The sequence below is a fragment of the Onychomys torridus genome, chromosome 7, assembly GCF_903995425.1.
Source record: "Onychomys torridus chromosome 7, mOncTor1.1, whole genome shotgun sequence".
Lineage (NCBI taxonomy): Eukaryota > Metazoa > Chordata > Mammalia > Rodentia > Cricetidae > Onychomys > Onychomys torridus.
In genome coordinates this window covers 59018753-59044621 of record NC_050449.1, presented here as the reverse complement: position 1 = coordinate 59044621, position 25869 = coordinate 59018753, and the positions used below count along the sequence as shown (strand labels likewise).

Genomic DNA, 25869 nt, shown 5'->3' with positions numbered 1-25869 from the left:
AACCATTTGTTTGTCTTTAATTTATCTGTTGTAGAGGGAGGCCCCACAGCCTAGCACTTGAGGTCCCCAGGGCCATTCTGAGCAGTCTTTTGGGGCTGGCATAAATTTTCTGGCCACATGCCACCAGGAAGAGCATTCCCTCCAGCAAGGACAGAGTGGGTCTAAAATCCAGAGACATCTGGACAGTGTCCGAACATCACATGAACATGTGGAACTGCAAACATCTGCATCCGGGCTCCCATCATGGGTCAGTCTAACATCACCTAGATTTGAGTTTCCATCCTCCGCCCTTTTCTCCTGTTTACCCAGCAGAACAAGACAGCATAAGGTCATGAAAAAGAAAAAAAACCCAAAAAAACAGCAAGGTCCCGAAAGAACTCAGAGAGAGACTGGAATACTGCCATGATCACAAGTTTTGGCCGGGGTGAAAGTCTGAGCTTTGGGGGGAGGGGAGACAATGGGTGGCTCCAGGGTATCCCCGGATCTTGCCGGATTGTCAGAGGGTACGCACACACTTGACTCTGGAGGGAAGCTGAGGTGGGAGATCACATGAGCCCATGTGTTGGAGACCAACCTGGGCCACACAGCTAGGTTTGGTCTCAAAAGGCCAACCAAACAACAATAAACAAAGGAGGAATAAAGCCGCAATTTTTTTGTTTCTTTTGAGTATAAAATGACAGGGAAATGGGCTCAAATTGGGGCGCAGTGGGCCTAGTCACAGAATCATAAAATTGTGACCGTGCTCTGGCAATGTAAGGCTGCTGTGAAGTGGAGAGGTGGATAGGGTAGGTGGCACAGTTAACTGTGGGAATACAACACTTCAGCCAGTCTCCATAAAGAGCGACAAGGAGCTAGCCCGCTGAGGGGAAGGGCTGGAAGAGCTGTTCCATGCAGAAGGGAATAGCAATTTCTTAGACCCTTAGGCAGCCAGAGGATGGTTCATGTTGCTGGAGGAATTTTTACAACATTAATTTTATTGATTTTGTTTAGCTTTGATTTATTTTTCTTCCTTCTGGTTAAGAAGTATTTCCTCCTTACTGCCAGACTGGATTCCAGAATGCCAGCCTCAGGCTGCTGCTGCTACCAGCAGAGCGCACTGGCTGGAACATTGGTACCTTCTGCCCTGACACCTGGCATCGTCCAGCTTTCTCAGTGGTTTTTGTTTGTGTGTTTGTTTGCTTTCGGGTTTTGGCCAATCTAAGTTGTATAATCGATATCTCATTGTCGTTGTAACCTGATTTTTTTTTTTTTCTGATCGTGAACACATCTGATTCACTCTTGTCTTATGTCTTCAGGCTTGGTGGGGTAGTGGGGTCTGAAGAGTCCAGAGTGCAAGGGCCCCGTGGAGACATCAAGGCTAGGAGGGTCCCAGGGGAGCGGCATGCGGGGGACCTAGGGCAGCTTGAAGGCACAGAGAGGAAGTGGGAGCTGGCGGTGGGATATGGATGTGCGCATCAGACTCACAGCTGGGCAGACAGCCAGCAGGGTCTACAGAGAGATGCGGGACCTCTGCCGCCCACTCCCCCTCTCTGCGCGCTCCCGGCTCCGCGCACTCCTCCCCCGGCAGCCACACGCCCAGGACATCCTGCACCCCCGGAGCAGCGGGATGGAGGAGGAGCTGGCTTGGGAGACCCATGGCTGTGAGTCCCGGTGCCGAGGGCAGGTGGACACGGTGGGGGCCCGAGGCCGGTGGGGAGACGCGGCGTTCACAGAGGGCTGCCCAGGGAGAGGCTGGTCCTTCCCAAGGCCACCTCGGTCCTTCTCTGTGGCTCTGTGAGGAACGTTGCTCGGGCATAGGGCACAGTGGCCGCACATCTGGGACTCAGGGTATCCCGGGCGGGGCAAGCCAGGGGTGACAGCGATCCTTGTTAATAACGTGCTTTGTGTGTCAGGCTTTGAGGCAGGTCAGGCCGGTAGAAGACAGTAGACGACCATGTGGGTAGGGCCTCCTGTCATCTCTGTTTTTCAGATGAGAAAGCTGAGGGACAGGATGAGGTCACATGACTGTATAGCGATAGAAATGCTGAAATTAAGGATGGGGCGCAGTTCAGCAGGTAGAATGTTTGTTTAATATGTACAAGGCCTTGGGTTCCATTTCACACGCCATGTAAAACCACGCACGGCGGCACACACCTGTAATCCTAGTACTGGAGAGGTAGAGGCAGGAAGATCAGGAATCCAATATCACATTCCATCCTTGGCTACACAGGGAGTCCAAGGCCAGCCTGGGCTACATGAGACCCTGTCAACTACCACCACCACCAGCAGCAGCACCACCCCCAGTTTGCCCAAATAAAATGGGGTGTAGACACCATATCAAAGGAGGAACCAGGTTGGGGATTTAGCTCAGTGGTAGAGCGAAGGCCCTGGGTTCGATCCTCAGCTCAAAAAAAAAAAAAAAAAAAAAAAAAAAAAAAGAGGAACCAGGACCTAGAAAAAAGGTGATATGGTCAGCTCCATCCCTGAGTGAAATAAGGAACGTCAGAGCCTCTTTCAGAATGCACCCAGAGCGGGGCTCCCTTAGATGTGTGGAAGGCATGCATGTGGCCTTCAGCTCTCCTGGGAGCCCTTTGGTGCTCTGCCTAGGAGAGGAAAGAGGACCTGCCTTTGCCTCCTCCGAGAAGTCTTAGCTCTGTTGCCCAGGCTGAGCCCTGACCACTGAACCCAGGAGTGCATTCTCAAATCCTCATAGTCCTGCCCACTGGATTTCAAAATGCCGAAGCTGCCAGCTTTCACGGTTTACCCAGATGAATGAGAAGTGGGCACTGGGCTCCATTAAGCATAAGTGTTGCTTTTAAGACTTTTATTTTTTTATTTTTAAAAATTTCTGATCAGCATTTAATGAGTCATGAATGGTATTGGCTGAAAAGGAGAAGGAAGGCTCTTTCTCTAAATATTTGAACTTGACATAATGTCCATAATGGCTGGAGGCATCTGAACATCTGACAATTTCAAGGAAACCTCTACCACCTCTAATATCCCATTGCAGGCCAATGCTGCCCAAAAAAGTCAGCTTCTAAAATTACTTTGGAAATTCCTATATTTCTGAGTTCAATTTTATTTCTGATGCATTTCCACCTGTAATGTCTTGAGAAACTGATATTAGAGCATTTTTAAAAATATATTTATTTATTAAAATTTTTACATTTTACATACCAACCCCAGTTCCCCCTCCCTCCCTTCTCCTGCCTCCTCACCTCCCTCCCACTCTGCCCCCATCCACTCCTCAGAGTGGGTAAGGCCTCCCATGGTAGTCAACAAAGTCTGGCATACCAAGTTGAAGGAGAACCTAGCCCCTCCCCATTGTATCAAGGCTGAGCAAGGTATCCCACCACAGGGAATGGGAAGGTTTTTATTTTTTAATTAATTAACCCCCCTCCCCCCCCAACAACAGGGTTTCTCTGTGTAGCTTTGGATCCTGTCCTGGAACTCGTTCTGTAGACCAGGCTGGACTTGAACTCACAGAGATCCTCCTGCCTCTGTCTCCCAAATGCTGGGATTAAAGGCATGAGCCACCACTACCCAGTTTAATTAATTAATTTTTTGAGACAGATTCTCACTGTGTATTCCTGGCTGTCCTGGAATGGACTCACCATGTAGACCAGGCTCATTTGCCTACCTCTGCCTCTGAGTGCTGGGATTAAAGGCATGTGCCTTACTTTGTTAGTGTGTGTGTGTGTGTGTGTGTGTGTGTGTGTGTGTGTACCTAAAGATGTAGCCAGAAGAGGGCAGCAAATCCCCAGGACCTGGAGTTATAGGCAGTTGCCAGCCACCAGATGTGGGTGCTGGGAACCAAACTCAAGGCCTCCGTAAGCAACAACTTCACTTAAGCACTGAGCCATCTCCCGGTTATCTCCTCACCCCACTTTTCATGAGGTAGGGTCTCATGTAGCCCAGACTGGATTTCAGCTCACTAAGTCAGCTTGAGTGCCTGACCCTCCTTCATCTCCTAAATGCTAGAATGACTGGTGTGTGCCATGACACCCAGCAGTGTGCTGCTTATTTCTTAGGGGTCACGGCGTTCTGCTGGGGTCAAGGGATCATTAGGACTCTCACAGCCAAAGGGAGAGTCATGGAGTGTGTGTGAGTGGGATTCGGGGCAGAGAACCCAATGCTGATCAATGCTCAGCTGTCAGAGGGCCTGGTGTGCATTTGCTAGGGCTGGAAACGTGTGGGGTAAAGTGATGGAACAGATAAGATTTCCATTCTAGGGCGGTGGTGGCACACACCTTTAATCCCAGCACTCAGGAGGCAGAGGCAGGCGGATCTCTGTGAGTTCAAGGCCAGCCTAGGCTACAGAGTGAGTTCCAGTACAGGCTCCAAAGCTGCACAGAGAAACCCTGTCTCAAAAAAACCAAAAAAAAAAAAAAAAAAAAGATTTCCATTCTAACTTTGCCCCTCTAGTGCATGCTTCCCTGCTAAGACACTGGCCATCTGTCCCCAGATGCACAAAGAACTAGGCTCGTGTGTGAAGGTCCAAGGACAACTTTCAGGAGTCTAGACTCTCCTTCCACCTTGTTTTTGATGCGGCATCTCTCTTGCCGTTTCTGCCAAACTGTGGTGCATATTCCAAACTAACTGACCTGCCAGCTTCTGGGCAAGTCTCCCGTTTCTTCCCCCATCTAATGCCAACATTGCAGAAGTACTCCAGTGCGTCTGGTTCTTCACATGGGCTCTGGGAACCGAAGTCATGGCATCAGGCTTGCATGGCAAAGACCTTCACTTACTGAGCTGTCTTGAGCTTTCTTTTACATTTACTTATTTAGTGTGTGTGTGTGTGTGTGTGTGTGTGGTATATATGTGTGTGTGTTTGTGTGTGTGTGGTGTGTATGGTGTGTGTATGTGTGTGTGTGTGGTGTGTATGTGTGTTTGTGTGTTTGTGGTGTGTATGGTGTGTGATGTGTGTATGTGTGTGTGTGTGTGTGTGTGTGTGTGCGCGTGCGTAGGTGGGTGCCTGCAGAGGCTGGAAGAGAGCATAGATCCCCTGAAGCTAGAGTGACAGGCAGTTGGAGCTGCCCAACATGGGTGCTGGGAACTGAACTCGGATCCTCTGAAGGAGCAGTGAGTGTTCTTTACCTGTTGACACATTTTTAATGTACATTTTGTTTTGTTTTCCGTTTTTTTGAGACAGGGTTTCTCTGTGTAGTTTTGGTGTCTGTCCTGGATCTCACTCTGTAGATCAGGCTGGCCTCGAACTCACTGAGATCTGCCTGGCTCTGCCTCCCAAGTGCTAGGATTAAAGGTGTGCACCACTGCTGCCCGGCCTAATGTACATTTTGATTTATTTATTTATTTATTTATTTGTGTGTGTGTGTGTGTGTGTGTGTGTGTGTGTGTGTAAGTATGCTCGAACCAGGATGCTCTTTACAACTTGCAGGAGTAAACTTCCTCCCCCACCGTGTAGGTCCTGGGATCAGGCTCAGCAGCAGGTATCTTTACCCTCTGACCCATCTTGCCAGTCCTTTTTTTTTTTTTTTTTTTTTTTTAATTGGGTTCTAGGGATCTGAACTCGGGTGATCACACTTGTCAGGTGAGCACTTTACCTAAGCCTTCTCCCGTGCCCTGAAAGTGCTTTGTGGAAGGAGAGAGACTACAGAGAAGGGAGCCTTCCAATCAGGCAAAGCAGAATTAGCTCCAGATGTGGAGGTGAAAGGGTTAGAATTTAGGGGCAAGGAGCGAAGAGGTGGAGAAATGAGGAATAGGAATGTCTAAAAGTGGGGGCTCCCACCTCCGGCACACTAAGTCCTCACTGTCTTCTACCCTTCTTGACTCCAGTGGGAATGAATTCCATCCTTCCCCAAGTGCATCCCTAAGAGTGTGGTGTCCCTTTCTCTCATCCCAAATCCCTCTGTCTCCCCAGTGCTTCCCCTGGAGAGACAGCTCCATGAGGCCTCACACTGGAATCAGGTGGAGAGGATGAAGGAACTGTTAGAGAAGAGGGTTAACATCAGGGCTAGAAACCATGTAAGTATGAGTACCATACGGTGTTGCCACCCAGTGGGACAAGTCACTAGGCCAGCGGAGGTGTGTTGTGTTTGTGTGCATTGACTTGAGGATGGAGTTGGAGGAGAGGCCTTACGCTCTGTCTTCTTCATTTCTGGAGCTGGCCTAAGGATTCCAAGTCAGGCTTTGGCAAGTCCAGAGCTCAGACGTTGAACCTGTGTAGCCCATCTGGAAGGCCCATCTAAGAGACAAAGGTGGGGAGGTGCATGTGGGCAGGATTCTGGGGACCACGAGGGGCCAGATTCCAGACACTGGGAGTGTATGTGAGGCAGCAGTTGATTTCAGCTCTCTTAACACTTGCTGTCCCCATGTGTGTGAAAAGCTGCAGGAGACACTGGCCTGTTCTGGGAGTCTGCTAATCAGGCAGGGAAGCAGTAGGGTCCATGGCCCTGGGGGAAGAGGACAAAGGAAGAAGCATGTCTTCTAAGTGGACATTGAAGACAGGCCAAGAGACCATGCAGGGTGGTCCCTCTCTGGCTCAGAACTTCTGCCTCTGAGGAACCTCTTGGATGTTATACTAAGGCTTGGTTAGCGGGCATTGGATGCAGTATCCTTGACTGCAGCAGAGGGTACACTGTCTAGGGCGATGTGATAGGGTATGACTTCAGTCTTCAGAGCCAGCTTGGGAGGTGTGGGAATAGTAACAAGAGTTATGAGTGTGTCTGCCATGTTCTGGTTTTCAGAGCACTCATCCACCAGCTTCTTGGTGGCTGTCATTTGGTCTCCAAGAAGAGGTGAGGAGAGTGGGAAGTACTGGCCCTGTATATAGTTCAAGGCAGGTGCAATGGGGCAGTGGCAGGTCACTTTAGGTCACACAGCATGGGGTTGGTGACTGATGCTTTGGTCTCAGTTCTTGAACAAGTACCTGCAGGGAAGCATGACCTAGTAGTATGACAGTGCTTTATCTGTTTGTCCGTCCATCCATCCATCCATCCATCCATCCATCCATCCATCCATCCATCCATCCATTAATTATATTTACATACATACTCTTTGATGTCTTCATTCATTCATTAAGTGTATTCTCTCACAAACACTGGCTTATGTGTTCATGCACTAAGACTTTATGAAGGGCATACTTTATGCTAGGTGGTGGGAACAGAACAGAACCCACAACAGCTGTGGCCTCAGACTTCATGGAGTCTGGGGAGCGGGGCAGGGGACAAAGACAGCAAGCTAACTATCTCATCCCCACAGTGACAAACTGTCCCATCAGCACAGGGAGGGTCAAGGGGCTTTGTCCCATCTGGAGGTATCCCAGAAGGTTTCCATGGAGTGAGGTGAAGGACAGTGTTTCAGGTAGAGGGAACCGAGTGGCAGGAGCCCCGAGAAGAGAGAGCTGGCGTCCGAAGATTACACTGAAAAGTAGTACTGTCCTTCGGTGCCTCTCATGGGCTGAGATGGTGGCGAAGTCGACTGGACAGAGGGAGGCTGTGGCCCAGCCTGCTCAGACGGATGGAGGGCCAGAAACCAGGATGAACTCCCAGAGTGGTGGAGAGCGAGCCAGACGGTCAGGCCCCTTTCGGCTCATTGTGAGGGAAGAACCAGACACTCTGTTTCCCTTGGGGACATGGAGAGCTGTCTTAGGTTACATGTGGCTTCCCAGTAGGAAGAAAGATTTGGAGCTGGAAACCATCTGGCCCCTCTGAGAGGCAGTTGGGGGCAGTGCCAGGCCACACAGGGGCTTGTAGGTTCAGGCTCAGGCGTTTGCCCCAGGAGCGGTGGGGAGCTGTGAAGAGTTGCAGACAGGGACAGATGGGTCCAGTCAGTGTATCTTATGATATTTGTTTTAGCTGTACCCTATCAGGGAAAAGGGACCTCAAGAAGGGCTGGATCTCCAGCCAGCTGGGCACCAGAGCCACCAACAGCCCTTCCTCCCTGCAGGCCAGCTGTCTTGGTAGAGAGGGTGTTGGGGGCAGGCCAGGCAGCCGGGTAGACTGACAGTTTCCTCTCTTCCTGGCAGGTGGGCAGAGTGGCCCTGCACTGGGCTGCAGGTGCTGGACATGAACAGGCTGTGCGGCTGCTCTTGGAGCATGGGGCTGCTGTGGACGACGTGGACTCGGTAGGGAGGTCTGTGTGTGTGTGTGTGTGTGTGTGTGTGTGTGTGTGTGTGTGTCTGCCTACCTTCCTGCCCCTCAGGGGTAAGGACATTCTCAATCTGTCTGACCTGTGAACAAGTTGTCATTGGTGAGACTGTTGCCACTGACATGCAGATGCTTAGGTACAGGCTGGGCCCAAGTCAGTCTTAGGCATTGGTGACATTGAACCCATTTTATTTTCCCTGGCATGGGAAGAAGCTCTCTATTATCAATGGCCTTTCAGTTCTGGGGACATTTTTGGTCTTTCATGATACCATGTGATGAGGGAGACTGATAAGCTATAGAACAGATAGTCACATGGATCAATGGTGGCCTGCTTAGTAAAGGGGCCAAGAAGAGGGTCTCCTGTGATAGGCCCCGGGGCTCTGCCCTGGTCAGCACCTGAACAGGCAACTTGCTAAGAAACTGTCCTGGAGCAGATTGGGCAAATCAATAGATGGCACTCTACTTGAAAGAGAGGGAGCCCCAAAGATCTACAGAATTGCCTCTCCAGGTTTAGAAGGGCTGAATCTGACAGTGCCATTTGATACAGATATACTTAAAAATGGATACTTAGGGTTAGAGGTGTGGCTCAGCTGTGGAGTGAGTGACTGTCCAGCATGCATGAGGTCCTGGATTTTATCCTCAGCACCAGGAAAAAAAAAAAAAAAAAGGAAGGAAGGAAGAAAAGAAGAAGGAACAAAGGAAGGAAGAAAGAAACAAAGAAAGAAAGGGAAAAAATAGAGAGAGAGGGTCTCAGGGAGCCCAAGCTGGCGTCAAACTCAAGGATGACCTTGAACTTCTGTTCCTGCTGCCTCCACTCCCAGTATGCTCTAAAGTGTTGGGACTACAGGTGTGTACCATCATGCCCAGTTTATGAGGTACTCTGGATTAAGCCAGGACCTCATATGTGCTAGGCAAGCTCTTCCCCAACTGAGTTACACACCTATCCCCCAAACTAAATTTAAAACAAACAAACAAACAAACAAACAAATAAAAACCCGTTAGGTACTGTGTGCACACCTTTAATCCCATGTTTAGGAGGCAGAGGCAGACAACCTCAATGAGTTTAAAGCCAGCCTGGTCTACATAGTGCGTTCCAGACCAGCCAGGGCTGTATAGTGAGACCCTATCTCAAAATAAATAAGAAAGGGAAGATGACTTAGCGGGTAAAGGCACTTACTATGCAGCCTGGTGGCCTGAATTCAATCATTCAATCCATGGAAGGCACACAAAGGTAGACGAAAAGAGCCAAGTGCATGGTTCTCTTACAACCTCCACACACACTCCACCGCATGCTCAGGCAATGAATATAAGCTGGACGTGGTGACGCACACCATTGATTGCAGCGATTGGGAGGAGGAGACAGGAGGATCAGGAGTTCAAAGTCATCTTTAGCTACATAGCTTGAGGCCAGCCTGGGCTACATGTGAACCTATCTCAAAACAACAACAACAAAAACAAAGCAAACCTGAGCTCTGTTCCCTCCAAATGTGTTCTTTTTTGTTTTGTTTTGTTTATTCAGAGCTGAGGACCGAACTCAGGACCTTGCACTTGCTAGGCCAGTGCTCTACCACTGAGCTAAATCCCCAACCCCATGTGTTCTTTTCTTTTAAGTGGTCCTTCTACTGAAGAAGCAATGAGATGGCAGCCATTTCGATTTTAGGTTTCATCCAACAAAAGGAAGTTTCCAATAGTGTATCCGCTTCTGTGTTAAAAACAGCAGAACTGGGGCTGCAGACACGGCTCAGTGGGTCAGAGGACTTGTTACACTTGCAGAGGACCCAGGTTGATTCTCAGAACCCACATGGTGCCTCACAACCATCTATAACTCCAGTTCCAGGGGATCTGTCATCTTCTTCTGGCCTCCTCTGGTACCAGACATACATGTGGTGCACTTACACACACACAGGCAAAACCCCCATACATACAAAACAAAACAAATATTTAAAACAGCGAGCAAATTTTCTAGTTTTTAAGTGACTGCAGCGTGGGGCTCTCTGGACTGAGCGGCAGCTATAGATGAATGGTGTGGCTGTGTGGACACAGCCACTCCCCTGCCTCCTCCCTTTCTCCTCACCTCCCTGTGTCCTTTCCCCCAGTTTGGGATGAATGCACTTCTCCTGTCTGCCTGGTTCGGCCACTTGCAGATTGTGCAGATTCTGGTCAATGCTGGGGCCAAGGTCCACTGTGAGAGCAAGGTAAGGCCGCAGCTGGCAGCCCCAGACCCTTGGCTACTCCACTTCTCCCCTCCATTTCCCACCTGGTTCTGCCTGGCCCTCTGGAAGACCCTGTTGAGCTGAGCCCTAGGGTGAGAAAGGGTGAGAGTGTTTTCATCAGGACTGTCTCTCATCTGGCTGTTCCCCTCCCCCCCCCCCCCCGACCCAGACCCCACTCCCCACTTCCACCCTTACCCCCGCTCTCCGGTGATAATTCTCCAGCTGTCTGGTCAGCTGATTTCCATATTTACAGACAGGGCAGTTGGAAAGATGCACCGAGGCAGGAGGTCTTTCCTAGGCCCTCTGCCAAGCTCTGCCCTCCTCATCCTTAGGGTGGTGGATCTGAATCCAGGGTACCAACTCTTACACCTTGGGTGGATTACTTTATCACCCATGCTGGTTTCCCATTTGGAAATGGTGTGTGTGTGTGTGTGTGTGTGTGTGTGTGTGTGTGTGTGTAACTACCTCAAAGTGGTGAGAAAAGCCAGAGAAGCAGTGGGTGGAATGTCCCAGGCTGGCTGGGTGCTGGCCCCTTGGGAACCTGGCCTCCCTCAGTACTTGATATGTAAGTGACTTAAGGGAGCAGGGTCCCACAAATCTCCATGCCTGAAATCCCTCCACTGGGAATCATGTAGCCCAGGTTGTCCTTGAACTCCTTATGTAGCAGAGGGTGCAGGCCCATGTCATCACATCCTGCTTATTCTGAGCTGGGAAAACCCAGGGCTTTGCGTGTGCCAGCACTACCCATTAGTTAAAATTGATTTCCTTTTGTGGTGCTCAACACCCCCACATATGTCCATATCCTATTCTCAGACCTGTGAACTCCCAGAATCTAACACGACAAAAAGAATTTTGCAAATAAATTTATAGATGTTGAAATGGGAAGATTTTTTTTTTCTGGGTTATCCACATGGGCCCCTTGTGATCACAGGAGTTCACACAGGAAAAGAGAGAGTGGCAGAGGGGCAGGGGGAGGCAAAGGAAGCTGAGGCTGGAGTTCAGTTCCCAGCACCCACATGGCGGTTCACAACTGTCTGGAACTCTGACAACCCTAGCTTAACCTTCTCTTGCAGCCTCTAGAACAAATGTGCCCTTGCCCACTCATTTCAGGCATTCTTTAATTTTAAAAAGTGAATGTGGGGTGTGTGTGTGTGTGTGTGTGTATACAACTTGCAGAAGTTGGTTTTGTTCTTGGTTGTTTAGACAGGGTCTTACTCTGTAACCAAGGCTCATCTGGAACCCACTGTGTAGCCTAGTGTGGCCTCGAGGCAATCCTCCTGCCTCAGCCTCTTAAGTGGATTATAGGTGTCAGTCAGTGTACCTGGGATTCTTTAGTTCTCAGTTTGAGGCAGGGTCTCACTACATAGCCCTACCTGTCCTTGAACTTGTTACCCTCCTGCCTCTGCCTCCTCAGTGCCTTGCTGATATTGTTCATAGCTCCATGGCTGGTTAGGCCATCCCTCTGGTTTTGCTCAGGCTAACCCATGAGGATATGTTTGGGCTGGCTGGACTGTAGGGTATCTGGAACCTCTGTAGGGAGACTAGGATAATGTCCCCAGTTTCTCCAGTGACTCATAGAAGCCAGCCTGGACATTCTATGTGGCTTCCTTGGGGGCAAGAAAATAATAAGAATGGGCCTGGGGATGTAGCTTAGTTGGTAGAATACTTTCCTAGTATCCACAAGATCCTGGGTTTGATCCTCACCACTACATAAATTAAGCATGGTGGTCACTCTGGTGGTGGAGGTAGAAGGGTAAGAAGTTCGAAGTCATTCTTGGATGCATAACAAATCTGAGGCTAGCCTAGGCTGTTTATTGAGAAGGGTGTCTTGCCGTATTGCTCAGGCTAGCCCTTAGCTCTTAGTCTCAAGTGAGCTTCCCCACTCACTCAGCCTCTGGAGTAGCAAGGAGGATTACAGTCATGTGCCATGCCTGGCTTTTTTCTAAAGTACTTTTTAATTGGGTTAACGTCTCACTGATGAGGTTTTTGGAGTGTTTTTATGTATATTGAATACATTTCGACATAAATTTCAAGCAGCTGTTTATGTCCCCCTAATTACTTCAGTATGCGTATCATTAACTAGAGTTTACATGCAGTGAGAGCCACGACCTCAGATTTAGACTCACTGAGATCTGACAGCTGTCGAGATGTAGACCCCTGCTCTGCTGATTCTTAGGGTGCAACTGTTTTTTCAGTGCTCCAGGGGCCAGAGATGACTCCGAGCACTCTTTGACCCAAACTCATAACTACCTGTAGCTTCAGATCTGGGAGAATGTGATGCCCTCTTCTGGTCTTTGAGGGAAGAAAGGGGGTAGGTAGGAGGGCAGAGCATACACACATTTCTAAAAAAAATCTTTGCTTTACGTGGATGAATGTTTTGCCTGCATGAATGTATATGTACCACATGAATGCCTGTTGGATCCCCTGGAACTGGGGTTATGCATGACTATGAGCCACTATGTGGGTGCTGGGAACCTGGGTCCTCTGCAAGAGCAACAAGTGCTCTTAACTGCTGAGCCGTCTCTCCATCTCTAAAAACACTTTTTAAAAAGACAAACAGGGGGTTGGGGATTTAGCTCAGTGGTAGAGCGCTTGCCTGGCAAGCACAAGGCCCTGGGTTCGATCCTCAGCTCTGGCAAAAAAAAAAAAAAAAAAAAAAAAAAAAATACTAGTTTTGGGCTGGAGAGATGGCTCAGAGGTTAAGAGCACTGACTGTTCTTCCAGAGGTCCTGGGTTCAATTCCCAGCAACCACATGGTGGCTCACAACCATCTGTAATGAGATCTGGCGCCCTCTGCTGTATACATAATAAATAAATAAATCTTAAAAAAAAAAAAAAAAAAAAGACAAACAGGCTAGGCAGTGGTGGCGCATGCCTGTAATCCCAGCACTCGGGAGGCAGAGGCAGGCGGATCTCTGTGAGTTCAAGGCTGGCCTGGTCTACAGAGCGAGTTCCAGGAAAGGTGCAAAGCAACACAGAGAAACCCTGTCTCGAAAAACAAACCAAACCAACCAACCAAACAAACAAACAAATAAAAAAGACAAACAGTGCTCCAGGGACTCCAACCTTAATGGGGCAGGGGTGGAAGTTCTGGGTCATTAGTCCGTTGCAAGTCTCCTTCATTTAAATGTCACTCAAGAGACCTCTCTCTTCTTACCCCCTCTCCCTCTCAAAGGCCTCTTGACTCCAGACCCAGCATTGTACATGTGGCCTTTGTTCTCCCTGGGAGGTTAGGTCTTAGTGACCTTACACTGAGCACTCAGTTGTTGACTTCATTTTTAATTCATTTTTACGTGTGTGTGTGTGTGAGTTTATTCGTATCACATGCATTTAGGTACTCTAAGAGGCCAGAGGACATCATATTCCCTGGAATTGGAGTTACAAGCATGTGTGAGCCATTTGATGTGGGTGCTGGGAATTGAACTTGGGTCCTCTGGAAGAGCAGCCTGCTTTTAACTGCTGAGCGTCTCTCCAGCCCTGTTACTAGCTTCTTCATTTGCAGCTGTATGAAGGAGGTTGGTGCCTAGAATTCTCATACAATTACTCCGCGGGATGTTCCTGGGATTGCAAGGGCTGTGACCTTACAGTTTGAAATCACTTTTCTGTTTATATAATGTTTCCTAGCTGGGCATCGTGGTGTAAAACTTTAATCCCAACACTCAGGAGGCAGAGGCAGGAGGATTTCTGAGTTCGAGGCCAACCTGTCTACATAGCAAGTTCCAAGCCAGCTAGAGACACATAAGTACTTTTCCTGTGCTCTGACTTGCACTGAGGCAGTCTATACATAAATGCAGACTCAGAGGAGGTGAAGACAACTGTCCCCAAGCCAGAGTTGAAGAGCGTGGAGCCAGGCTTTTGGCTTCTGGCATCCTGGTTGCAGGCTGCCTTGCTGGGTCATGTGTGGGTTCTCTTCATCATTGACAGCATTGTTGCCATGGGAGCTGTGTGCCAAGAGACAGGTAGTGTATGAGAAAGGGGCCCTTCACAGACTCCGCGGACCTGCTTGGGCTTGTTTCCAGGACGGCCTGACCTTACTGCACTGTGCGGCCCAGAAGGGCCACATGTCTGTGCTGGCCTTCGTCATGGAAGACCTGGAGGATGTGGCCTTAGACCATGCAGACAAGGTAAGACCTATGCAAAGCTATTCAATTCTCCCATTGGCTGGGTGTACCCTGTTAGTCAGGGCACTACTGGATGTTTCTTATTGGCTCAGGCTTTACTAGGCATGCTGCACACCTGGAGGGCATTCTTTGATTATCGAGGAAAACTGTATTCTGCCTTGACTGTCCCTGGAGGGGATATGACAGGTGCACAGATGGGCAGGATGAAACAGAACATGGTTGACTCTCCCTTTCATCAAGGACTAGACAGGTTAGAGAAAGGAGCCTGTTTTCTGCTTCCTGGAGAAGGGGGCAGTTAGGGAGGGAGAGATTTAGAGTAATTGGAAAGGGGTGGAAAGCATCTTTGGAACTTTAAAGGCAGGAAAGAGCTCTGAGTGTATGATTTCTGGGAGACTGGAATTATGAGCGAGGGAGTCAAAGGGGCCGGGGGTCCCCATGGAGATCTGTCTCTAACCTGAGGGTTCTCTCTTCATGTGGCTGGCGGCCAAGAGGCACTGAAGAGCTGTAGTAGAAAGATCTCCTCCCACAGAGGGGCTGTTGTTGGAACCTGGGGCTGAGTGGCAGGGAGAACGGGGTGGGAGAGGCCGCCGCCACAAGTACAGAGAGTGAGGAGCCCGGCCAGCGGGCAGGGAAGGGGTACTTACTGACAGTATGAGAAGGCTTACTGTCTCTCATCTTCTGGTCAGCTGGGAAGAACAGCATTTCACAGAGCCGCCGAGCATGGACAGCTGGATGCCCTGGACTTCCTCGTGGGCTCTGGCTGTGACCACAGTGTCAAAGACAAGGTATGTGACTGAGAGGTACTCTACAACCCCTGACCAGGCTGCAGAACTCCCTGTGCCTTCTTGGTCCTGGCACCTCCTAAAGCCTCCTTTTTCCTTTTCAGATTTCTTTTCTGTGCATGAATGTTTTTCCTGAATATATGTGTGCCGTGTGCAGGCTTGGTGACTTCAGAGGTCAGAAGAGGGTGTCAGATGGTTGGGAGCCACCATGTAGGTGCTGGGAATTGAACCCAGGTCCTCTGGAAGAACAAGTGCTCTTAACCACTGAGCCATCATCTCTCCAGCCTCCTAGAGCCTACCTCTGACTCGAGTTCTGCTAGGGGAAAGACCCCCAAAGGCCGGAATGTGTCATGTGTCTGAATGTTCTTCTAGTGGGCACTTTAGTACATGTGAGCCGGCTGGTGGGGTGTGGGATGTTCAAGATGAATTTTTTTCTTTTTGTTCTCCTCCACCCCTTTCTTTCTCTAAGACAGTCTCATACAGTCCAGACTGGCTTCAAGCTCAGTATGTATCAGAAAATGACCTGGGACTTGTCCTACTCCATCTCCCAAGCACTGGGTTTATGGATAGCACTGCCATGCCTGGTGTTTATAGTCCTGGGGACTGAACCAAGGGCTTCGTGCATGCTAGGTAATCACTCTACACACTGATGTACATTCCCAGACCTTATCTTATTTTTAAAGAAATATACCTGCTTCGAATCATAAGGAGAAAGAGTATGTGCAGGACCTGGGCCTTGAGAATGCCCCTGGTTGTGGCTTTTGATAGTGACAGGCATGAAGCTGGTCAGACTTTGTTCTGTAACCCTGGACATGTCACTCTGGACCTTAACTGCTGTATCTGTAAAAAGAGGGGGCAGCTCTAATGGGGGTTCTGTGACATGCTGAAACTTGAGGACTCTGTCTGTAAGCTCTTCAAGCAATCTTCTTCCTGCAGGAGGGGAACACAGCCCTGCACCTAGCTGCCAGCCAGGGCCACGTAGCTGTGCTGCAGAGACTTGTGGATATTGGGCTAGACCTGGAAGAGCAGAACATGGTGAGTCAGCAGCTGGGGACATAGACAGATGAGATGCTCGCTGACTCTCTGTCTTTGAGGAGCCCCCATCCTGTGCTGCAGTGGACTTTGTCTTGGTAGAGACCTGGAGCATGGCATGTTCTCACACTGACACCCACCAACAGGAAGCAAACAGCAGCCCCAGGGACCTGGCTGAGTAGGAAGCCAGACAGGATTGTCAAACCATGAGTTTGTATGGTGGCACACACCTTTAATCCCAGCACTCGGGAGGCAGAAGCAGGAGGATCTCTGTGAGTTTGAGACCAGCCTGGTCTATAGAGTGAGTTCTAGGACAGCCAAAGCCACACAAAGAAACCCTGTCTCAAAAAACAAACACACACCAAACAAACAAATAAGCCATGAGGCATTTCCATTTCCTGGGTGATCAGGGCGGCTTTCTGACATAGAAGGAACAAGATTAGTGAGGGTGAGGTGGGCTAAAAGGCAAGTAAAACATGCACAGAGGTGTTGATGAGGTCATCATGTCTCTGCAGTCTACACATGGGACCATCAGTGCAGGCTCAGAAGCCCTTTGTCCTCACTAGTAGGTGGTTGAGCGCTCAGGGGGCCAGAGTATAGGTGTGTGCTCTTGGCTCCGGGTTTGGCTCAGCTTCCCCAGGCTCCAGTCCTTTCCCTGTGTGTTTCAGGAGGGTCTGACTGCTTTGCATGCAGCTGCTGAAGGGATCCACGCTGACTGTGTGAGGCTTCTCCTCAGTGCTGGGAGCAACGTCAATGCTCTCACCCAGGTAGCTAGCCCTCCTGAGACTGATGGCTTCCCTAGCTTACTATGCCGATCAGATTCCTAAATGTTCTGTGAATAGAGGCTTTGAGGCAGTCATCCTGGGTTCTGGTCTTGGCTTCTCCATGGCTTAGCTATGTGGCCTAGGACAAGCCATTGGGTAATAAAGGCCCCAGAGGGCTCCTTGTGAGCCACTTGGCCTGGGCAAATCACCGACAACTCCTGCCATGAGACTTAGGTGGAATGTGAATCTTGGTGCCCTGTCACATGAGAGATCCCCGGAACAGTGTCCTGATGCCTGTTTCTCTCCAGAAAAAGCTGAGCTGCCTCCACTATGCAGCCCTTGGTGGCTCTGAGGATGTGTCCCGGACACTCATCAAGGCAGGAGGGTGCACAAACGTGGCTGACAAGGTAAGTATTGGGCCTGGATCGAAAGGATCCACACTGCCATCCCCCATAAATGGATTAAGCTCAGGAGAGAACTAGGCACACCCTTGTGGATGGGGTGAAGCATGGACTAAAGGAAAAGTAGCATTTCATTTCTGACAGTTTGTCAGGAGCAGGGCTGAAACCAAGCTTGGCCATCCTCCCAGCTGAACTACCTGCACCTGGCAGTCTTTAATTTTTGCAGATCCAGCCACTTACCACTTAGTTATATTCTCTGTCTTTCTGTTGTGTTTGAGTGTGTGTGTGTGTGTGTGTGTGTGTGTGTGTGTGTGTGTGTACATGTGTGTATGGAGAGGCCAGCATTAGACATCTTCCTCCGTCACTCCCCACCTCATTTTTTGAGTCAGCGGGGCCCTTCTGGCTTTGCTCCCCCAGCACTGGGGTCCCAGGTGTGCACTACCACACCCGGCTTGTTATGTGGGTGCTGGGGATCTGAACTCAGGTCCTCATGCTTGCATGGCAAACACTTTACCAACTGAGCCATCTCTCCAGGCCAGGTGTTAACTCTTTTCCTATTAGAAATCATCAGGGTCTGTGTAACACTCCCCCACCCCCCCCCCCCCCCATCAAGACAGATTTTGTTATCAGAAAACCCAGATCCTTCTACCTTGGGAGTCTTCTCAGTTTTGCTAAATAAATCTGTTTGCTCTGGGAGTGGGGAGAGACAGAGACAGGAAATGGAGAGAGACACACAGAGAGAGGCACACACAGAGAAAGAGAGAAATAAAGTGTGTGTGGGGGGGGAGGGGAGAACCTGGCCTTGAGTACTGTTACTACCTATCACTTGCAAACTGTTTGACCTTACTAAGCCTGCTTTCATATATATGTGTACATATATATGAATTATCATTATGTAAATAAGGAGAGATATATTTCAAAAATATTCACTTCTCTTTTAAATCTTTTTTTAAAAAATGTTACCAGTTTTATTTATTTTAATTTTATGTACATTGGTGTTTTGCCTGCATGTATTGTTGATGTAAGAGTGGTGGATCCCCTGGAACTGGTATTACAGGCAGGTGTGAGCTGCCATGTAGGTGCTGGGAATTGAACCCGGGTCCTCTGGAAGAGGAGCCACTGCTCTTAACCACTGAGCCATCTCTCCAGCCCCTCTTTTAAATCTTTTAAATGTACCATGTACATATACCCAAGGCAGGCATAGCGGGGCCTTTAACCTGGCACAAAGACTACCACCCTCCTCATGGGTCAGTTTTAGGCTTCCAGTTCCAAGCAGTGGCTGTGTCTGCCTCAGGTCACTTATATTGTTTGAGAGACTATAATGGCCAAGTTAACCCCACCCCACCTCCAATCTGCAGTCCTCAGAGGGCCTTACTGATTGATCTCCATGTCTCTCCAATAGCAGGGCACTGCTCCTATACACCTTGCTGTGAGGCACAACTTTCCTGGTCTGGTCCAGCTCTTTATAGAAGCCCACAGTGATCTGGACGCCACCGACATTGTAAGTGACTGCAGAAACCATTCAGACCCAGGGGTCTCCCAGCATGACCTAGAGTTAAGACATGAATTCCCATTTTAGCTTTCTGAGGTTGTTGGTTTATTAAATTCATGTGGGGGTTGGGGATTTAGCTCAGTGGTAGAGCGCTTGCCTAGCAAGCGCAAAGCCCTGGGTTCGACCCTCAGCTCCACATAAACAAACAAACAAACAAATAAATAAATTCATGTGTTTATGTGTGTATGTACACGAGAGTGTCTGTGTGAGGATAGGCTATGTATGTGCAGGTACTCTGGGAGGCCATAGGAGCAGCAGATCTCCTGGAGCTGGAGTTACAGGCAGCTGTGTGCTATCCGATGTGGGTGTTGGGAAGATCTACTAGGATCTTCTGCAAGGACAGTGCCTGCTCTAAACCACCAAGCCATCTCTCCAGCCCCTATTGATTTTATTGTAGTTTTTGAGACAGGGTTTCTGTGTAATCCCGGCTGTCCTGGAACCCACTGTATCAAGGTTGGCCTTGAACTCATAGAGATCCTGAGTGCTGGGATTAAAGGTGTGCGCCACCACACATGGCTCCCATATGCTTTCTGCACGCTTTACCCTCCCCCGTCTTCTCTCCAGAGGCAGCAGACTCCCCTCCACCTCGCTGCCGAGCATGCCTGGCAGGATGTAGCAGAGATGCTCCTCGTTGCTGGAGTTGACTTAAGCCTGAGAGATAAGGTACCTCTGCTCTAAGTGGCCCCGCTTTCAAGTTTCCACTGTTCCCTCCGTGTCAGAGACGCTGCTGCCATGCCTCATCCCTGCTCCTGTGTGCTGAGGACCTCCAGTGTGGCTCTGAAGTCTGTTTCCAGGGACACCCAGGGCCTCCAGGGTCCTCTGGGGCCCCTCAGCTGTGGCCCTACTGTCTGCTTGTGCCCTGGGAGCCTTCGGTTTCACCCCTTCCCCACCAGACTGTTAGTTCTGTAAGTTATGTGGTTAGCAGCAGGGATAGCAGGACCAGCCAGCATCACACTGCCTAACACCTCCCTGCTCATGCAACAGAATTTGGGGGTAGCTCCCCAGTTTATTGTGCCTCAGGTAGCTCCTTCCTTAGATGGCATGAGGCCTCAGGAGAGCTGAAGGTGTGGGGTGAGGCCGGGGGAGAGCGGGCATTTGCATGTCACTCAGGGAGGTCAGTCAGAAAGGCAAAGGCCAGAATTGGGGGTCACATTCAGGCCAGACTTGGCAGGATCTCACTGCTTTGAGCTGAACCCAGGAAGCTGGCTGCAGGTAAAGAGCGGCTTCCCATTTCCCCTGCAGACCCCTGCAAGTGATTGGCCGTGTGGGAGGCCTGGAGCAAAGGGTCTGTCTGGTGCCTGGGGATTGGTAGGCAGATGTGGCAGGATGGCCCTACCTATCAGATATTTACTCTACAGTTCATAACAGTAGCAAAATTATAGTTATGAGGTAGCAATGTGTGGTGGAGGGTCACCACGCCATGAGGGAGTATTAAAGGGTCACAGCATTAGGAAGGTTGAGACCCGCTCTTCTAGGCTTGTATATGTATGTTGTGTGAGTATGTTTGGGGACCCATGGAGGCCAGAAAAGAGAGAGAGAGAGAGAGAGAGAGAGAGAGAGAGAGCGAGCGAGCGCGTAGGTCTTTGGTAACCAGAAATGGTGCCAGATTCCTTGGAGCTGGAGTTGCAGGTAGTTGTGAACCACCCAATGTGGGTACTGGGATCCAAACATGTCCTCATGGTAGAGTGGCCAGTGCCCTTAACCTCTGAGCCATTTTCCAGCCCAGCTCCAGGCACAGTTAGTCTGATGAAATCAGAAGTGGTTGCTGCAATAACAGTAAATCTAGAGGCAGCCCCGCCCCGCCCTCTAGGAACTCCAGCTCCCCGATGCCTCTTCTTTACAGCAAGGAAAAACAGCCCTGGCAGTGGCCGCCCGCAGCAACCACGTCAGCCTGGTGGACATGATCATCAAAGCTGAGCGTTTCTACAGATGGGAGAAGGTACCACCTCCATTAATCTCTCTTATTGCAAAGCCTTGGCTGTGCATGGAGCTGGCTTTGAAAGTCGTAGCCTCAACCGATTCTGGGGACCCTATCTCTCAGTGGGTAGTCATGTCTGCCTTGGGTACCACTAAGATTGTGAGGACCTGGAGATGGGCAAGCACCCAGACATACTGAAATGAGGCCGGCTCAGTTCTGTGCTGGTGAGATCCTACCCAAGGAGTGAATTGCTTTGAATATATAAACTTCCCGAGTGATAAAGAAATGGGGTGAAAACAGAGAGGTCTCCGGCTGGAGGCTTTGTGGAGGAGGCGGCATAGTAGTGCTCTTTTGACTACAGCAAAGGGTTAAAAGTCAGGGAGATGAGTTCTAGATGGAGGAATGGTGTGGTGTCCAGTGGTCAAGGCAAGACACAGTCAGACAGGGCGGTGGACATGAAGCCCAGGCCCATGCTGATTCAGGTTCCCGGGCTCTGTCACCTGTATCTAAGATCATGAAGCAGGCCCCAGACGGCTCCTGCACTTTTGGGATCTGCCCCACAGGACCACCTTTCATGCAGGGACACCAGCTACCCTTCTAGAAAGGACCTGACCTTTAAGCAAGACCATCGGCAGGAAACACAGCAGCTCCACTCTGTGCTGTGGCGACTGGCTTCCCGGTATCTGAGGCCCACTGAGTGGAAGAAACTGGCATATTCCTGGGAGTTCACAGAGGCTCATGTCTGTGCCATCGAGCAACAGTGGACAGGTACCGCCTTATCCTGCCTTATACCAAGTGGGTGGGGACAGGTGTGATGCGTTCTGAGTTCTGTGCTGCTGGGGACAGAAGCTTGTGGAACCCATAACCTAGCCCCACTCAACTTCCAAAGCACTTGTCCCGGCTTCTTGCACAGGCTGTGCATCCCTGTTCTACCTCCTTTGGGACCTTGAATTTTGCAGAATCAGCTGGAACCCATACCCACCGTTTATACACTCAACTAACTCCATTCCCTGTGGGAAAAAGAGAGGCCACTGTTGACACTCCTATTTAACGTCTGTTTAGACATCTAGACCCTGGCACAAAGGCATGAAAGAGAAATAGACATAAAGCATATCATCTTGGGGCAAAGCCTTGGTGGGTGAGAGCACTCGGTGTGCAAATGTGAGGACCTGAGTTCAGATCCACATCACTCAGGTAAAAGCTGGGTATCACTCCATGCATCTTTAACCTCAGTGCTGTGAGTGGTGGGTGTGCAGATAAAGAAGGATCATTAGCACTCGATAGCCAGCCAGTCTAGCCAAAACACAGCAGGCTTCACCTTCAGTCAGACCCTGTCTTGAGGGAGTAAGAGGAACGTGATAGAGCAGGACACTCGATGTCCCCCTTTGGCCCCCACATGCAAGGGCACAGGTGCACACATCATATGCACATGCGTAGACACTAATGTATACTACACACCTATACATCATAAACAGAAAGAGAGAGAAAGAGAGAGAAAGAGAGAGAGAGAGAGAGAGAGAGAGAGAGAGAACATTAATACTAGAAAGGAAAAGAGCCAATTCTTCAAACGCTATAATTCCTATACACGAGGAAGTTCAGAAATGAAAAACAGAATTGATAACTGGATGTAATGGCGAAATATAGGATAAAATATACAAACACTATGTATTGTCAATAGATGGGCCAAAAGTAGATAGAAGTTTTAGAGATTTCTAATGGGCATCTAAGGCTGAGAACCATGAATCAGTGCTGGGGTGAAAACATGGCCAGCTGCCCCTCACTAGGCTGTGTTTTCATCTGTGTATTAGATCCAACATATGCCTGAGGCATAGACTGTGATCAGTTAGAGATGAAGCATGTAATTGGTACCCCAGTACCTTGAAGACGTAAGCCATTTTTCTAGAGTAGACAGGTAGATGCCTCAGAGAAAACCTGAAGCCATGGAAGTTCTTCAGCCTGAGACACCAGTCACAAACCCACTCTATCTATCTGAAAAGCTGTACCCTAACCCTAACCTCCAACCCAGGCCACCTCTAGCAGAGAAAGGCCTCTTTCCTGCTGGGTGCATTGAGGATGCAGTAGAGGACAGCATATGCATGCTCTGGGAAGGTACCATGGTGGCCTCCACTCTCATCATCTGCAGGAACCAGGAGCTATCAGGAGCATGGTCACCGGATGCTGCTCATCTGGCTGCATGGTATAGTCACAGCTGGGAAGAACCCCAGCAAAGCACTGTTTGAGGACCTCGTGGCCATCGGCAGGAGAGACTTGGCTGGTAAGTGAGTCATGGCTGGAATGCTTGGGCCCTTGAAGGACCGAGCAGGTGGCTGGTTCTGGGCAAACTAAGGGCTCCTTACCCATCCTGCCTTTGAGTAATATCACCAGTGAACCCTGTTCCCTTCACAACCAACAAAGTCACCAATGGCAATGTAATCTTTACCTCCCCAGCTGTCTCTGCCTTCTAGTTTGGAATAAGGCTGAAACCGCCCTGGGACTTCTTTTTCATTAGGAGAGACGAGCCACAGACTGTCTTAAACACTGAGTTGAGCCTTCTGAGGCCAGCATAAGGTACCTAACCATGCCACTCCCAAGAGCCTAATTTGAGATTCCCATAGTGGCTTGCAACTTTCAGACAAGCAGGATCAAAAGCTGTGGCGCTAATCCCCCATTAAAGGCAAATTGGGTGATGAAAAAGTCTTAAGCAACGGAGTGTCCATCAACGTGGGCAGCATGGGGCAGCTGCAGTGTGGGTATAGGCAGTTCCTAGCAGCCATGAAAGCTACCTTAGCTATGAGGCAACAGGAAAAATAGTTCTTGCACGGTGGCTGTCCCACGACTCCTCTGGGTCACGTGAGGAAGTGCAGTCATTTCAGGGTGCGGGGATTAGGGAATAGCTCCTTTTGTTTTCCAGTAACATTTTTTTTTTTTTTTTTGAGATATGGTCTCATGTAGCCCAGGCTAGCCTCAAACTCAATTTGTAGCTCAGGATGACTTTTAACATGTGATCCTCCTGCCTCTGCCTCACAGAAGCAGTGCTGAGATTAGAGGTGAGTGATAAACAACACACCCCATTTTATGTGTTGTTGGGGAGAAATCTTAGGACTTGGTATATGCTAGATAAGTATTTCACCAGCTGCGCCATATCCTCAACCCATTTTCCAAAATACTCTTTAAACAACAACAAAAATCATCTGGCTTTTAATTCCAGCACTCAGGAGGCAGAGGCAGGAGACTCGCTACCAGTTCTAGACTAGCCTGGTCTACATAGCAAGTTTTAAGCCAGCTAAGGCTATGTAGTGAGACTGTGTCTTAAAATAATCTACATGTAAGTGCTTGGAAAAATTTTAAGTTTGTAAAATTACTTTTATTATTGGCCTCCTGTATTTACATTAGTAGTAAATAAGATGTTAACAGTTTTTGTTTTGTTTTTTGAGACAGGGTTTCTCTGTGTAACAGTCCTGGCTGTCCTAGATCTAGCTTTGTAGACCAGGCTGGCCTTGAACTCACAGAGATCTGACTGCCTCTGCCTCCCAAGTGCTGGGATTAAAGGTGTATGCCATCACCACCCAACTGAGTTTGTTTTTTTAATTGTTATTTTTGTTGTTGTTATTTTTGGGTTCTTTGCTTTTTTGAGACAGGGTCTCATTATGCAGTCTTGGCCACTTGGAGCTTGTTATGTAGACCAGGCTGGCCTCAAACTCACAGAGGTGCACCTGCCTCTGCTTCCCAGTGCTGGGATTAAAGGTGTGCACCACCTCATCTGGTCCCTCAAATATTATTTAAAATTTTTTAGATATTTAATTTATCTGTATGTTTGCGTGTTTGTATGTGTATCAGAAGGTGTCAGATTATCAGGAAGGGACAGCTGTGAACCACCATTCAGGTTCTGGGAAGAGAACTCAGGTCTTTGGGAAGAGCAACAAGTGCTCTTAACCACCGAGCTATGTCTCCAGCCCTCCCAAATGTTCTTAAGAACAGCAGTTGTCTTCCATAGCACAAGCCTCACAGGAAATTAGGACATAAACCAACCCTGGGAGGCAGAGCTAACGCAATTCCAGCAACGGGAGTCTTGTGTTCCACAGAGAGCACCAGGAAGATGGCAAATGGCGAGCCCAGGGCCACCAGGAGGTGCACAGCCATGTGAGCTTGTGGGAACGCCTTGGGGCCACAGCATGGAAGAAGATCTCCGTAAGGGTTTTCAGAGCAGTCTCTGCACACATACCTCCGGCTGCATCTCCTGAACCATAGACCCCAGCAGGAAACTCGAGTACTTTTTGGAGGATGGGAGATGGGTCTATTCTAGGTTTTCTGGTCATCCTGTCCCAGGAGTGTCATCTTTTACAGCTCTCAGCTCACTTAGTTGTGTTCCTGAGGGTGCATATGTGTGTACATGCCTCACATGGGTGTGGAGGAGGCCAGAGGACACTTGATGGGTATTCCTCCCCAGGCACTGTCCATTTTGTGTTTTTTTGTTTTGTTTTGAGACAGAGTCTTTCTTTATGTTCCTGGCAGTCCTGGAATAACCTTGTGTTTTTGAGACAAGACCTCCCATTGGCCTAACTAGACTGGCTGACCAGTGAGCCAGTGACCATCCTGTCTTGCCTCCCCAGTCCCTGGCTTACAAGTGTGTGCCACCATGCCCTGGTTTTTGTGTTGGTTCTGAGGGTCAAACTTGGGTCATTATGTTGCATGGTAAGTATAGAGACCTCTCAGCTCACCTTCTCTTCCATTATCTTAGATCATCATGAAGCACCCTCTTGAGGTGCAAGGGGTGTCCTTACAGCTAGGGCACTGAGGTCCAGGGAGGAGAAACCCCTTGTCCAGGTCATACCACAAATCAAGTGGTATCAAACCAGCATTCCTCCAACCCCAGCCCGCAGGAAGTGCTTCATTCATTCATCACCTTCAAACTGGATTGTCCTTAAGTCATTAAGGATAACTCACTAATCTCTAGTGCCGAACAGACAGAAACTGCCATGCTCATCCCATAGCTGTTTGT

The 25869-nt window shown here is 49.3% G+C and overlaps 1 protein-coding gene and 1 non-coding gene across 3 annotated transcripts; both read left to right on the top strand.

The window, feature by feature from the left end:
* The first annotated feature begins 1449 nt into the window (after positions 1 to 1449).
* On the top strand, positions 1450 to 25372 carry Ankdd1a (ankyrin repeat and death domain containing 1A). Of its 2 annotated transcripts, XM_036191807.1 has the most exons (15): positions 1450 to 1640; positions 5861 to 5964; positions 7967 to 8065; positions 10184 to 10282; positions 14320 to 14424; positions 15108 to 15206; positions 16140 to 16238; positions 16904 to 17002; positions 17308 to 17406; positions 18803 to 18901; positions 19517 to 19615; positions 20796 to 20891; positions 21434 to 21638; positions 23014 to 23145; positions 24953 to 25372. In XM_036191807.1, exons 1-15 carry the CDS (start codon positions 1499 to 1501, stop codon positions 25012 to 25014), a joined length of 1638 nt encoding a protein of 545 aa, XP_036047700.1. In that variant the 5' UTR covers positions 1450 to 1498; the 3' UTR covers positions 25015 to 25372. The 2 variants fall into 2 exon arrangements, with proteins under 2 accessions (XP_036047700.1, XP_036047701.1); XM_036191808.1 differs by lacking the exon at positions 5861 to 5964 and having other exon boundaries at positions 1591 to 1640.
* On the top strand, positions 12864 to 12938 carry Trnaa-ggc. The gene has a single exon. It is a non-coding gene; the product is annotated as a tRNA-Ala (tRNA).
* Positions 25373 to 25869: the final 497 nt, after the last annotated feature.

What these genes read in the sequence shown, in the direction of transcription:
- Ankdd1a (XM_036191807.1), top strand. Translation starts at nt 1,499, where the DNA reads ATGCGGGACCTCTGCCGCCCACTCCCCCTCTCTGCGCGCTCCCGGCTC. An exon ending in GGCTTGGGAGACCCATGGCT is followed by an intron (nt 1,641 to 5,860) that starts GTGAGTCCCGGT and finishes CTGTCTCCCCAG; the next exon opens with TGCTTCCCCTGGAGAGACAG. An exon ending in CTGTGGACGACGTGGACTCG is followed by an intron (nt 8,066 to 10,183) that starts GTAGGGAGGTCT and finishes CCTTTCCCCCAG; the next exon opens with TTTGGGATGAATGCACTTCT.